General features: G+C 45.8%; 1 protein-coding gene across 1 annotated transcript in view; it reads left to right on the forward strand.

The window, feature by feature from the left end:
- nacc1b (nucleus accumbens associated 1, BEN and BTB (POZ) domain containing b) overlaps positions 1–15,831 on the forward strand; it is a gene marked incomplete at its 3' end in the record, with an annotated part of 42,971 nt that overhangs the window by 20,872 nt on the left and 6,268 nt on the right. The window contains exons 2-5 of the mRNA XM_083634683.1: positions 1,023–1,173; positions 5,439–5,681; positions 8,732–8,920; positions 10,921–11,350. Of these exons, the coding sequence (XP_083490809.1) occupies positions 1,048–1,173; positions 5,439–5,681; positions 8,732–8,920; positions 10,921–11,350 (988 nt within the window). The 5' untranslated portion in view covers positions 1,023–1,047. The remainder of the gene's footprint in view (positions 1–1,022; positions 1,174–5,438; positions 5,682–8,731; positions 8,921–10,920; positions 11,351–15,831) is intronic.

Raw genomic sequence — 15,831 nt, forward strand, 5'->3', positions numbered from 1 at the left:
CAAAATGACCGGAACGTGGTGTAATGCCTGCATGTGAGAAAGGCGCTGTGCCGGTATAAGCGCGACCCCGTCGTCCCCGACATTTCACCACTTTCGACCTAGTCAGAAGAGCGGTATGCTCTTAAGGGGACGCAAGTGGAAACGGTTCCAGTCATTTTCCGCGACAGCGGTCCTTCAATCATGGGCGAGGAGTAGCCTACACACGTTGCTTAATGTTCCAGCGGGCATAATCTAATCATTCGCGCACATTAAAGCAAACTGGCGAAATGATCTTGTGATAGCCTAATAAGAGCAGTGTCAGCTTGCTGATTTCCGAAGGCAACCCCGGACACATCAAACGAAGCCAGTCTGCTTTCTCTACATACATACAAGCGTTGAGCAGCTTGCAAGCCTTTCTCGCTGTGTCTGTCCTGTGGCTGCTGCTCTCGAGCAGAGAGGGGAGGGGGAAATCGGCTGTGTTGATTACGCTGGCGGCTTGACGCTGCTCTTAAGTCAAACGAGTGTGATTTATTGTGTGACAACTGACAAGCGAACTTATTTCGAGTTTTGCCGACCCCCCAAATAAGCTCCCCCCTCCCCCCGCCCCCCCAACATACAGGAAAATTCGCTGATAGATTCCCACATGCGCGAGCAGAAGTGTGAAGGGAAATGTCCGATATTGACTTACAGGTAATTTTCCGGTACGCATGTGGGAAAACGGCTTTATTTAACGTTACAGCTTTCTTGCGGGGAGGTGAAATATCTTTGTGCTGGACATGTGCAATATTTCTGTGTAGGGCATCTGTGCAATATTCTTCGTGTGTATGTTCTGGTGCATATTGGATCATCTGTGTTATTGAATGTATGTTAACTGCAGTTTGTACATGTACTGTAGATGTGTGTGTGTGTGTGTGTGTGTGTGTGTGTGTGTGTGTGTGTGTGTGTGTGTGTGTGTGAAGGGAGGCACCACCTATGCTCTCTCGAATGCCCAAGGGAGACAATAAAGGTGAATCTTAATATAATCTCTCCCCTCCCTTCTATAGACCCTGTGGTGCTGGGCAGAGCGTTATGGCTCAGACGCTGCAGATGGCGATCCCTAACTTTGGCAACAACGTCCTGGAGTGTCTGAACGAACAGCGGCTGCAGGGCCTCTACTGCGACGTCTCCGTGGTTGTCAAGGGCCACGCCTTCAAGGTGCCACATTGGTTTGGTTTTGCAAACTGCTAATCTATCTAGGGAAGGCTGTACCAAAGTACAACCACAGACCTCCCGCTGAAAGATCGCCGCCGGGCTGTTGCTCAACTTATCTGTTGTTAAATGATGAGAGCATAGACACCAAAAAACATCCATGTACCCCCCAAAACCATAGGATCCATTATGTTGAGGGGTACTAGCCTGACGGCGTCTAGTGTAGAGATGCAAGAGCCTTCCCAGCTGTGAGCTGGCAATGACCATCTGGTTTGCAGTCACTATGCTAGCATCAGTCACCACTACGCTAGCATTAGTCACTACTATGCTAGCATTAGTCACCACTACGCTAGCATTAGTCACTACTACGCTAGCATCAGTCACTACTACGCTAGCATTAGTCACTACTATGCTAGCATCAGTCACTACTATGCTAGCATCAGTCACTACTATGCTAGCATCAGTCACTACTACGCTAGCATTAGTCACTACTACGCTAGCATCAGTCACTACTACGCTAGCATTAGTCACTACTATGCTAGCATCAGTCACTACTATGCTAGCATCAGTCACTACTACGCTAGCATCAGTCACTACTACGCTAGCATTAGTCACTACTATGCTAGCATCAGTCACTACTATGCTAGCATCAGTCACCGCTATGCTAGCATCAGTCACCGCTATGCTAGCATCAGTCACCGCTACGCTAGCATCAGTCACCGCTACGCTAGCATCATGCACTACTACGCTAGCATCATGCACTACTATGCTAGCATCAGTCACTACTACGCTAGCATCAGTCACTACTATGCTAGCATCAGTCACTACTACGCTAGCATTAGTCACTACTATGCTAGCATCAGTCACTACTACGCTAGCATTAGTCACTACTACGCTAGCATTATTCACTACTATGCTAGCATCAGTCACTACTATGCTAGCATCAGTCACTACTATGCTAGCATCAGTCACTACTACGCTAGCATCAGTCACTACTATGCTAGCATTACTATGCTAGCATCAGTCACTACTACGCTAGCATTAGTCACTACTACGCTAGCATCAGTCACTACTATGCTAGCATCAGTCACTACTATGCTAGCATCAGTCACTACTACGCTAGCATTAGTCACTACTATGCTAGCATCAGTCACTACTATGCTAGTCACTACTATGCTAGCATCAGTCACTACTATGCTAGTCACTACTATGCTAGCATCAGTCACTACTATGCTAGCATCAGTCACCACTATGCTAGCATCAGTCACCACTATGCTAGCATCAGTCACTACTATGCTAGCATCAGTCACTACTATGCTAGTCACTACTATGCTAACATCAGTCACTACTATGCTAGCATCAGTCACTACTATGCTAGTCACTACTATGCTAGCATCAGTCACCACTATGCTAGCATCAGTCACTACTACGCTAGCATCAGTCACTACTATGCTAGCATCAGTCACTACTATGCTAGTCACCACTATGCTAGCATCAGTCACCACTATGCTAGCATCAGTCACCACTATGCTAGCATCAGTCACTACTAGGGATGTTCATTTTGAAAATTTTCCAAAATCGATAATTGGTGAAAATTAACGATCAATTATCGATCATCGATTTTATTAATACTTAGAAAATTGTCAATTTTTTCAATTTTTTCAATTTTTTCAATTTTTTTTCTTTTTACAAAATGAATGCCTATGGCAGAGAATACGAAAGACAACGTGTTCTCCTCAATGAACTCTTTATTTCAATGTGTCTCCTCTCCAACACTGCTGTCCCCGGCGCATGCCGGTGTGAATTTCCCATGTTTAAAACAGTTTTGTTGGCACAAAGGCCCGTGCCCAGCCAGAAAACTAGAGACTATATGAAGCTCCACCTCACGTTAGTCGGCTGTGCAATGGAGTGGGGCGAGGAGTAACGAAGTCCACCCAAACCTAGTCCAAAAATTTTTTTTTTTTTTTTTTTTTTTTAATAATTAAAAAATCGATCCAAATGCCACAGGATCGATTCCAATCCTTAACGATCGATTATCGATTTTCGATAATTGATGAACATCCCTAGTCACTACTATGCTAGCATCAGTCACTACTATGCTAGTCACTACTATGCTAGCATCAGTCACTACTATGCTAGCATCAGTCACTACTATGCTAGCATCATGTAAGAGTGAGAGTTTGAAGCACATGAAAGGTCAATTGAAAGCGATTTTTTTTTTAATGAGCTGTGGCCAAATCTGTCAATTTTGTGTCTTGATTGGTAACATTTACGATAAATATGATAGGGGGGCGGGGCTACTTGTCTTGTTTCCAAAGGAAGTGATGCTGGTGTGCAATGGGATACACCCGCCTAAAGCCAGAGCTATGTTGACTTATTGATATTCCTTTTGTAATGTATGAATCCACAAACGATATAATAAAAGCCACCAACAGCTGTTTATTACTAAAAGGTCAGTCCGGACCTTGGATACTTTACAATACTAGCGGACTACCCGTGCAGTGTATCGGGCTGCGCAGCCATTGTTAGCTCGCTCACTCACTACTCACTCACTACTCACTCACTACACAAAGACACTTTGCATTCTTATTGTAGTTCTGATTCTGGTACCCGTTGGAGCACACAATCACTGGTCATTGAGTTGGCATGCAGCCTCTCCTCTCTCCCCAGAGGGTTTTCATAGTCCACTTCCCTGGCTGATTCAGGTGTGCTACTCGGGGAGCATTAGTAGCTACCGAATGGAGTTCTCCGTGGCGCTGAACCTGTGTTGACTCATTTTGGCCACTAACTAGCCATTTGGTCGGCCCTAATTACCTAATTCAAAAATCCGGCTCCGTTAGGACACGCACAGGGGTGCTCTTTACACTTCCTGAAAGATTCAGCGCGATCTCACCTAAGATGGCATAGCTGTGGCCGAACACAATTTCTACACACACACACACACACACACACACACACACACACACACACACAGACAGACAGAGACTTGGCTTTCTTATTATAATAGGATGCTAGTCGATTACTATCACTCAACATAGTGGCTGTTGAACTGAAGTGTTGCATGGAGCGCTCGAGATGTTGATCAGAATCAGAATCACTTTTATTGCCACAGTATGCAAGTTACATACAAGGAATTTGTCTTAGTGTCTGTATGCAGCGTAGCTCACATCAATATACAGAGATAAGAAGTAGGAAGATAACTAAAGACAATCACAAAGTTGCAAGTGCAATCAAACCGAGTAAATATATACAATATGTACATGAGTGGTGAAGTGTTGTGTGGATGATAAATATGAATTTACGTCGAATGTTCAGTCACTTTCCCCACACAGATGATTCCCTGTTGGAAGCTCACTGTGTCTCTGGATGTGACTGATGTGTTTCATGGTGAATTCAGAGAAGAAGGCTTCACAAGAAGAAAAGCTGTGATTGGCAGACGGGGGGGGGGGGGGCAGCCCCTGCAATTATTTATTGAATGCTTACTGGGACTAGTGTAAACATCTTGATAATAGATGCTAGCATAAATAGCTAAACATGAAAGAGTAGTGTGCAAAACATGCTCATAAAAATGTAATAAATTCACATGATTTTATTATAGCCCGATGAATACTCTGGCATTTTATTTTTCAATGAGAAAGAGCTGCGCCTTCCATCGTTTTAAGTTGTTTATTGAGGCCAGTCGTGATCTCATGGATATGGTGAGATCTGCACACCAACTGGTGATGTTTCACTTCAGTCCACAACCAAATCCGGCTGCTCTGGGTCAGCTTCACTGGCTGTACTTATTTGAACCTCGGCCCAAACGCGTCATACCAACGACCAGGGTCGGACCAGCTTCACCTGACCCGTGTTCAACCCTTCTCGTGTCAATTAACACAAGTCATTCAACACGGGTTGATCCCCGCTCACCATCTCATCTCTTTTCTTCTCTTCACTCTCACTCTCTCTCAAGAGTTGCGGCTGTATCTCTACGTTTTTCAAAATAAAAATCCTTTGCTTAGTTTGTCAATGGAAAGCTTTTTATCTGAATCCGCAGCAGGAAATGGTTGAACAACATGCATATAGGGGAAAGTTACATTATCGACATTATCGAGGTACTGCGTCTAAAATATTGTGATATTTTGATTTTGTCAGTATCACCCAGCCCCATTCTATCTGGTTAATCGGTCGATAAGATGGGGGAAAACGGGGGGTCCAGATAAAAAAAAAAAAGATCAGAGAAGCTTCAGATACTTCCACGTTTCCTCTGACCGCCTCACTCATCTCTCCAGGCGCACCGGGCAGTGCTGGCGGCCAGCAGCTCCTACTTCCGTGACCTGTTCCAGGCCGGGGGGAAGGGCTCTGTGGTGGAGCTGCCCCCGGCCGTGCAGCCGCAGAGCTTCCAGCAGATCCTGGCCTTCTGCTACACGGGACGCCTCAGCATGAACGTCGGCGACCAGTTCCTCCTCATGTACACCGCCGGCTTCCTCCAGATCCAGCAGATCATGGAGAAAGGCACGGAGTTTTTCCTCAAGGTGAGCCTGGGGTGGGGTGGGGGGGGGGACTGGGTGAGGGAGATGGAGGATTGAGATGGGAACGGGTTTTAAAGGGAGTTGATATTTATCCGACTGCTTGTATAGACCAAATCACTGTGACGTCACCATGTAAACAACATTTACTTCCGGGTACCACTTTGGGAAGGCGCCAGGTTTAAATTTGCGTGTTGTCAAATAAATGCTGTCAAACTCTCTCGTGGTTTTCGGCCGACTACTTTCAATTTAAATGTTCAAACGGTTGGTAAACATGCTTGTCCGACGTATCTAGCCTTTCTTCTGTGTTTGTTTTATGTAGTGTTAGCTAGCTAATAACGTTTGTTTACAACTGTCAAACTCGCTGTTTTTTTTGCACACTCGTTAACGTTACGTTACAGACAGAGCTACTGACGCCAAGCCTGTGCCGCTGGGATACAGCTCGGAACCCGGATGTTGTAGCTGTAGTAAGCCTGTGCCGCCGAATCCAGAGTTCTCTTTGCTCATGTTTGCCCTTTGCAGAGGGAATTTAGAATAATCCAAATCTTGACCCGCTCTTAAAGGCCTAAACATGGTCGTCCGTCAGAGCCTCGAGGCGGACGGACGACCATGTTTAGGCCTTTATGGTCAATGGACACCCAACAACACAACACGAACGAACCATTTTTGTCTTCTTTGTCTGTTTTTGTCTTCAACACGTCAGTTTGTGCCGTTCACCGCCATTATGATGTGTCGAGGTAACCGGAACCAGGGGTAACCGGAAGTAAATGTAAACATCCCCGCTGATTTGGTCTATATTAATTGATGAAAAAGTAGCCATGTGCACTAGTAATAATATAGACAATTGAGGATGTGATACTTATAGCTGAGATACTTTGAGCCGTATCGAGATGCATCGTGGAATCGAATCGTGAGGCCAGTGAAGACTCACAGCCCTAATGGAATGCACAGGTGTATGAGGCTAACACCAGAGAGCTCTGATGAAGAGCCCTGCACACTGACTACAGCCCCCCTGGCTCTTCTGACAGCAGCTAGGGCCTGTAAGATAGGGAGCGCTTGTTGTAATTGTCACCGGCTCAAACTGGCACAGGCGGGTGGAGCTTCCCCCTCAAACCTGGATAACAAGCGCAAAACCCTTTAGGCCCATGGCACAGTGGTGTGGCCATTCAGCCTTATGGCATCACGCCCGCTCCAACCACCCACATCCCCATAGCCACTCCCCCTACCCACCCCTCGAACCTCGACTCTCTGACCTTCCTATGCCTAGCTATAGCCCCTATTCCCTAGCCCCGCCCTCTTCTGACCACGCCCCTCCCCCTAACCACTCCCCCTGCCCCCCCCTCAAATCTCGACTCTACCACCTTCCTATCCCTAACTACACGATTAGATTTCGAAGCACATTGCTCCATTAATTTGCATATTCATGAAGAAAAGCAGACTACATCGCCCATGTGTCATGTGAAGACAAATATGTTGAAATAGAAATATTCTCTAATGAGTGAATTAATTAGCTTAATTGATCACCTCATTGACATACCTGGTTATGTTTAAGATATCATGGTGATGGTGGCGGGACATTAAGCAGCTCAAGTGCCTCTTGTTTATTTATATTCTCATATAAGCAGGGAAAGTTGAGTCAGCAAGTAGTGGCCAAGACAATCAAATTATTAATTAATAAAATAATTAATAAGAGACTCAGAAAAGTCACAGTTTAAGGTGCTTTCGGACCGCAGCAAGTGAAAACTGTCTGACCGTCACCATCTCCATGTTGAGGCTTGAAATGTGAATCACTTACTTAGTTAAATTGGTTATCCTTTGTTTAGTTTTTAGCCTACAGCATGTACACTTTGTTCATTTTTAATCTTTGTTGTTAAGAAGAGTGCATTTCAGACCTGTCTCTGCAAAACTCTTTCTTTAATAAATGAAATGAAAAATGAAAAGGAACTTTTTCATGGTTTTAGGGACAGTTGGAGGAACCCTCCCCTTTTTGTTGTGTTCACACCACAGCAACTAGGAACAATAGTAGTTCTTAGAATACCATTTAGAGGGACTTTTTTGAGTTCCTACTGTACTTCAGAGGAGGTACTTTCCCAGCACAAGACGGAGGAACCTTTAGTGGTCCAGACATAAATGTACATTTATTAATTGAACTTCTAGAACTGCCCCGAGGCGGTAATATCATCACTAAACATTGACTTGCCTTTTTTTTAAGCTAGCTAATTGTTAGCCAAAGTAGCATCAATCCCCTGTCAACTCTCTTTCTTTGCTGTGAAGCTAGTAGCGGTTAGCATGCTGGCTTCACTTCATAGTGCCCATGGTTCCTATGGGCGGTTGCGAATGCAAACAGAAAAAAAGCCCTTGAAGGTATGTAGTACTTGTGGGGAGCTCCCCAGCGGGCAGTTCCTCTCTCAGGAAGTCCCCAGGGGACTGTTTGGTCTGAAAGCACCCAGGAGACCAAGACAAGTCCAAGATGTTGTACTGGGAAGTCCGTGACAACATGAATGTATTATTATGTCGGAGACGTTCTCTTGTGACCAAACTCGAGAGCAAGACTGAACTCTAGTCCTACAGCCCCGACTAGACGTACCTTTTCTCCCGCTTGGTTTTGGATCAGAGGGGAACACGCTGGTGATTTGTTTGCCGCGGTTGGCGTTGTAGAATTTGTTTAATCTACCAACCACTTTGGCTGCCGTCCAAGTATTCCCTGGAACTTGGAACGATTCTAAAAATAGACGGAGCCTGTAAATGGCGAGGGTGGCAGAAGTTTTTGGGAAACCAAGGAATATCTTCTCCTTTGTTGAACATAGATTAGTGGGTTGATAGACTGGGAGGAGTTTGTATGGAAAGATAGAATGGATAAGCGTGGGGCAGACTTAGCTTAGCTTAGCTACCCTGCTGTTTATGGTCACGTAGGATGGGGATGGTGCCATTTTGTTCCTGTGTAAACGTGAAGCATGATGGCAGTTTTTATTTCCATACTATTTCCATCTTCGTTATATGTCCTCATTCATTCTTTGCATATCAAGCATGTTTGATCGATCCCCCCACCCTCCCAGGTTTCATCTCCCAGCTGTGACTCCCAGGGGCTCCACACAGAGGAAACCCCGCCCTCCGAGCCCCAGAGCCCCGTCACTCAAACAGTGGGAGGGGGCGGAGTCGGGGTCGTCGCCACGGCTTCAGGAAGGCCCACCTCCTGCCTGACGCCCCTCCCCCTGGTGTGCAAGGTGAAGACGGAACAGACCGCCGTGCCTCAGTCCAACTCACAGCCACAGCAGGTACGTACTGTAGGCTGTCCTGCTAGCGTCATAACCAGTCAAATGTGAATGCAGTAGTTGACAGCTAATGGTTTTCTTACAATCATGAATTGAGCAGAATAGCCTTTAAAGTCCCTGGAAACCAAAATCCACAAAAACGTTCTAACTATGTTATTTAGGGTCTTATGTTAGTAACTGTCTGCCTCAGAAATTATTATACATTACTTTCAACCCAAAGCCTTAAAATCGACACTTTTCTACAAGATTCTACAAAGTACTTCCTCATTGAAGAGAGCAGTGCGTGAGGTGCTAAAATGCAGGAGCTTATGACGTCATAAGCTCTATATAACCTTTGTACACGCGCGCAACTCGCCCTACTGTGTGTGTGTGTGTGTGTGTGTGTGTGTGTGTGTGTGTGTGTGTGTGAGAGTAACTTCGCGTCACCAGGCTGTGTCGAGCGCTATGCTGTTCTCTCTCTCTCTCTCTCTCTCTCTCTCTCTCACTAGTCCCGAGAGAGAGAGAGAGAGAGAGAGAGAGAGAGAGAGAGAGAGCACACAGAGTGGGAGACAGACACGCTGTGGGGGCAAAGAACGGACAGAGATCTCTTCCTCTCAGCCGCGGAGCAACGCGCGAACACACACACACACACACACACACACACGCGGTGTGTGCACAGTGCACACACCGACACTCATCTCTCTTTCTTTCTTTCTCCGTTTCCCTCCCCCCCTCTCTCTCGCGCTCTCCGAGAGACAGAAATTTCCCTGCTGTAGACTGGACACGCCCACACAGTCCGCGGGAGAAAGTACACTCTAAAAAATAATGAAATCTCATGAGTTTTGCCATGGCTGTCAAACCTAAATTTATATACTTTGCGACGTTCATCATCGTTCAAATTCGGCTGGTGGCTTATTAACATACGATCCTGTGATGTGATGAACTCAAAATGCTAAATAATAAAGAAATATTTCTGGTTTCCAGGGACTTTAAAAGAACAACACATCATTCAGTGTCAACTCACTTGAAACGGGCTGGTGAGAGTGGCTGTTGCTTTGCTTTGGAGTTTGAGATTTGACAAGGCTTTTGAGTAGATGTTCAAACGGAACATATTAAAGATGGCTCCAGCTCCATAACTTCATCTACTTGTCTATTGTAATGGCAGCCTTACATCCATATAGAGAAAGAGAAACCATTACCTAAATGTCAATGTTCAATATCCAATTCAATATTTCTGAAATAAATATGATTCGGTGTGTTTAAATGTGTTATCATTCTGTTAGTCCCAACGCCAGACCCATGAGAGTTCTTACGCTGATACACTACGTTACTGCATGCTGCAGATCTCTCTCTGGGTCTGGGACACTTTCCCTCAGCCAGCTGGGGTAGGAAGTGAACTGTTCACTTGGCCAGTGATTGGCCAGTGGTGGATTCAGTCTTCCCCAATCAGTGACGACTTTGCGATCAGACGACCGGGGAGGCCCAGCCCATTTGTTTTTGAACCGCTCTCTCATTGGTGCTACGACCTGTCACTCACTCAATTTCAACCACCCCTAGACCCGCCCTCAAACCCCAGAAGTGGCTGTGAGGCGGCACAGACTAATTTATGTAGTATGCGGAGCGCAGCGATTCAACGTAATATTTGAGTCTGGGGAGAGACTATAATTCTGTCAACCAAGGAGTGTAGCAAAGATCAGTGTAGGACGGAGGCATATCTAAATGTGAGAATGGATGTGATTGGTGAATGATTAGAAATGCTGATCCAATCAGCGGGCTGTCAGCTGATTACAGCCGGGGCGTAGCCTATGACTTCCATGTCCGCAATGCTTCATTTATTGTTACATATATTGTCAATTGATGTAGGATTGGTTAGTTTGTTTCCATAACATTTTGATTATAAAAGTTCATAGAGGCTTCCCAGACAGGTGAAGACGAGTAACCTCTCGCTCTTGCTCTCTCTCTCTCTCTCTCTCTCTCTCTCTCACCTCTCTCAGGAGGCGTCTCCCTACTCGGTGGTCTGCACCCCCGTGGCCAAGCGGCTGTGGGAGGGGGGCAACCGTGACGGGGGCCCCGGAGGGGGCGGCGGAGGCGGGATGAGGAAAGCCGCGCGCTACTCCTCTTCCTCCTCCTCCTCTTCCTCCACTACCCAGGATGCCTCTGGGCGCGGCGGCTCCATGGCCAACGCCGGCGGCACGGCGGGAGGCGGACTCAACAGCAACCACAACAACAACAACAACAACAACAACGGCGGGACCCCCGAGGGCACGAGCCCCGGCACGCTGAGCATGTACACCAGCGACTCGCCCATCAGTTACCACGAGGACGAAGAGGAGGACGACATCAACGACGAGAACGCCGAAGAGCAGTACAGACAGATCTGCAACATGTACACCATGTACAGCATGCTGAACGTCGGAGCCACAGGTGAGCAGCCAGAGAAATGGGTTTAAGTTGAGCTCTGCTGCGTGGTGGGAGTTAAGGAGGACTTTGCCTCTTTTCAATCATCATCATCATCATCGCAATGTCAGTAGTTTGTGCAGATGAACAGTGTTTACCTTCCCTTCATGTTTCCTGCACCGAAAAGATCCCTGTTCATCTGCCTGCAGAAACTCCGCCCTGCCAGCTGGTACGCTTAACGCTCGTTCATTTTGTCATTTAAAACCTCTTCTAAAGCCACCTATTTCTGAAGAAAATGGTGAAAACGACATTCCCAAACTAAAATGCTTACTGTGGCTGAACCGCTAGGGTTACAGACAACTGCCTGACCTTTTCTGAAAGGTAAGACTTTGAAGTTTCTGTTCCAAGTGTCCGAATGACTATGTGTTACTGACCCTGGGTAACACCAGCTCAAACACAGTGGTTGATTCTCGCCTAGAATAAAAAACACTTTTAGAGTGTAAACAGTTACCTGTGGTTGTTGTATTTATGGCTAGAAACCCAATGGAGACATAGCCACAGGCCTTACCACATCCCAACTCAAAGAAGATGGAAAAAATACCAAAACATGAGTATTTGGCAGTGGTTTTTGTAGGGAGATACCTAGGCGGATTTCCAAAAAGCCATTTGAAAAAGCCATTTGAAAAAGGCAAATAATCTGAGATGTTGTCTTTGTCTTTTTACAAAGACGGCTATAACTTCTGCTGTGTTGATCTGATCTGAAAAGGGAAGACAGGGTTCGATGCGCAAGATTCAGCCGGTTAATTTGGTATGTAGCATGAACAGCATTGTTCAGAATTAACTACCTAATTAATCACATAAATGACAGATGAACAGCAAAAAATCAGAAACGTAATGCCGGGGTTACGGTGCCATGCAAGAGGTTTTAATGTTTATTTGAATAGGGACATATACAGATACATAGAACACTTAACAGGAGTAACGGTCTGATGTCCTATTATCATAACATTTATAGCCTAAGCTCATTTGCAATGTTTGTCCCTTTTGTCGTTGAGGTTCTTGATGTGAATTCTCCGTGGCTCCACGCATACAATAAAAAGAAACAATCTGTCGTTTGAAACAACATCCTCCGAGAAGAACAACCGTTCACCTCTGTCTCCAAATGACGTGAAATACGTCATTTGGAGACAGAAGTGCCTGCGAGTGAACTGGGAGCTCTCGGTGCAGCCAGGCTAGATGGAGGGAAGTTTAGACCTTCATTTGCACATACTACCGACATTGTACTGATACAAAGCTGGTTGAAAATCTGCAAAGTTCTTCTTTAACTTTTAGGTTACTGTGTTTTCATGCACACTTCTGTTTTTGTCTTCTGATGTTCTGCTCTGGCATCCTGACTGCAACAGCGATTTCCTAAGTTCTAAGAATGACTTGTCCAATGAGCGCCAAGTGGGACTAACGATTAGCTATTCAGCATCAATAAACAGTGCAACGGGCGCGACTAACGGCGTTGTCAAGTGCGGCGGACCTACAGTAACAACAATGGCGACTGCGACAGATGCTGCTATCGAGGTTGTTTTACATCGATTACAAGTACTTTGAAATCCGAACAACACTCTGCTTTGAAGACGTTTATTCAAACGGGAGATGTGTTTTTGTTCTCCCCACTGGAAGAAGAAAGTGGAGTGCAACAAGTTGACAATTCAGTCTTCATATCAGGCTTAAGAAACTATAACAAACTCTCTATAAAGTTTGTCGATCCAAACTTCTCGAAACGTTCAAAACACTGAAACTTGTTGGAACTGAGGATCCTGCCGTCGGCTCATAAATCATTTGTTTAATCAAATGTCTCAGGAACGGAGACCGCTGCGTGGAATGGAAAATTCACAACACTAAGCTCTAAGTTCTAAGCTCAAGTTTGTTCAAGATATGAAATGTGCGCGTGTTCAATGCTTTGAGCCGCATCCATCAGCAGTGAAGTTCCAACAATTGCTCACAGTCGTCCAGCCCACAACATATTTAGTCTGTTATTTGGTCAAAGGATCACTTCCATCAACTCTACAAAAGTATGAATGTCTGAGGTAGTGCGGTCACAAGTTCTGGTTCCTGATTTATATTATATATACTGTATATAAAAAAAAAGTTGTACTGTGTGTGCGGTTAAATTCCACGCCGCCAGAACCGCGTGTTCCTCCTCTGAATCATGACAGATGGAGCTGAAATGGTTAGTCGATCAACAGGAAATGTATAGATTCATTTAGATAATTAATCGCTTTAGTCATTTATCGAGTAAAAGTAAAATCAAAAACATTTTGCTGGTTACAGCTTCACAAGACTAAGATTCGTTTTTTCTCCATTTCTTATCATCCTAAAATGAAGAAAATCGTTTTTTGGCTGCTGGTCAGTCAGACTTAAGTAAGCAATTTTAAGACATCATTTTGGGCTCTGTTACCTTGTGATTTGTGTGCGTAATGAAAATAATCTGTAGTTGCAGCCCTTATAACAGTTTTCTATTCTACTCTACCTTGTTTCTCTATTTTCCACTGTCTAAATAACGACTAACAGGAATGAGTCCGGAAGTATATTTACGGGTTTGTCGGGGGGGAAATGAATGGGATTTTAGAATGGGGATTTCACTTAAATGCATAAAATAAGCAAATTTGGGTTCAGCAGGATATTCTTCACAAACGTGAATAACTTTTATGACTTTTGGAACGTAAATGCGTTTAACGAAATTTTTCGAGAACACTTCAAAAGTGATTAACGGTTGTGAAGATTAATCCTGCTGAATCCAAATGTGCGCTCCCATAAACTTTAGTTAACCACAGACCTTATTTGATGCATCTAAAGCCCTTTTCCCACATGCGTACCGGAAAATTACCTGTAAGTCAATATCGGACATTTCCCTGAATTTCCCTTCACACCTCAACGTTCGCATGTGAGAATCTAGTCGTCAAATAGCCGGTATGTTGGGGGGTGGGGTGGGGTGGGGTGCGGCGGAGCGGGCGGGGGGCGGGGGAGAGTGGCCTGGGGTCTGTGCTGCTGCTGCTGCAGGCCACTGAGGCCAGTCAGAAAACAACAACAAACACACATGGAGCCGGCGTCCACTCTTTTGATAATATTGCTGATGCGCTTTTTCCTCAAACGTAGACAGCGACGCAGACAAATTAAGGCGAAAATGGAAAGGGATATACGTGCGAACAGAAACAGATTCATGTTCGCCGGGGACAGATCATGACAGTGTTATGTACCTCTGCGCTGCTGCGTGAGACTAGAGCCGTCTGGAAGCGAGAGAGACCAGGAGGGAATTTATTTTGGGAAGATGCTCTGAGCAATTTTGACGACGTGGAATGGAAGCGTCCGTTCGACTACGTGCTGAGTCTGGTCCGACCCGCACGCAAGATCACCCGGTGGCGAAAACCACTGGAAGCGCGTTTGCGACTGGCAATAGGCCTTTGGTGGTACGCAACACCAGGGGAATATCGAACAATCAGCTGTGTATTTGGTGTTGGACTGTCTACTGTGTGCATTGCAACCTGGTCCGCGAAGTCACAGCCCACTGATAGCGGAAAATGACTGGACCCCTTTCTCACCTGTCTGTCTATCGCGGCATACCGCTCTTCTGACTTGCTCAAAACTGGTGAAATGGCCGCGACGACGGGGTCGCGCTTATACCGGCACGGCGCCTTTCCCACATGCAGGCATTTGACCACGTTCCGGTCATTTTGCGGTACAAAGCGCATGTGGGAAAAGGGCTTAAGTGAAATCCCCATTCTAAAACCCCATAAACTTTCCCACTGATGAACCAAAATGGCGGCGATTTCTGGTTAAGCCTACAAAAATACGTCATCCCTGCGGTGCGCTATAGCTGCGACCACGTACGCACATGCATCCACGCATTCATGCATCCTCACACACCGCAAAGTTCCAAAATGCAGGATGGACCGGGGCAGACCCGCCCTACTCCTTAACTCATTGAGTGCCAGCCACTTTTGGAGAACGGACGCTCCCAGTGCCAGAGTTTCAGAGCGTTTTCAGTGATTTCTCGAGGCCCACAGAATATTGTGTGATATTACTATGTAAACACCGAACACGCACAAAGAACGAGGAGACTCTATTGTATCATCAGCAAAAAAAAGTTTATTGATAACATTTTCCGTTCTTTAGTTATGAGCCGGAGAAGATAGGTTGTTTTGAGCAAAAAGACACTTTTCAAATTAGAAGCTGAGTTATTCCGCCTTTTGTGAAATTAAGCATTTCAAGCACATTCACTGAGTCTGAAGCTAATATTTTCTGATGTAGTGCACGCTCAAAGAACGAGGCTCTGCTCGCTGTGCTGGCTGCTGCGTGTGTCAGGCGAGTCTCTGCTGCCTGCTATGGCAGGCTCTGCTGCTGCTGCCACGTTCGGATGGCGGCCGCTCATCGGGGGAGTCTGGATGGGGCTCGCGTTCGTCTGCGTTTCTGGGGTTTCGGTTGTGAGCTGGGATGAAGCTGCGTCCGATTATAGGCTT

Source organism: Poromitra crassiceps (assembly GCF_964638095.1).
Source record: "Poromitra crassiceps genome assembly, chromosome: 4".
NCBI classification, from domain to species: Eukaryota; Metazoa; Chordata; class Actinopteri; order Beryciformes; family Melamphaidae; genus Poromitra; species Poromitra crassiceps.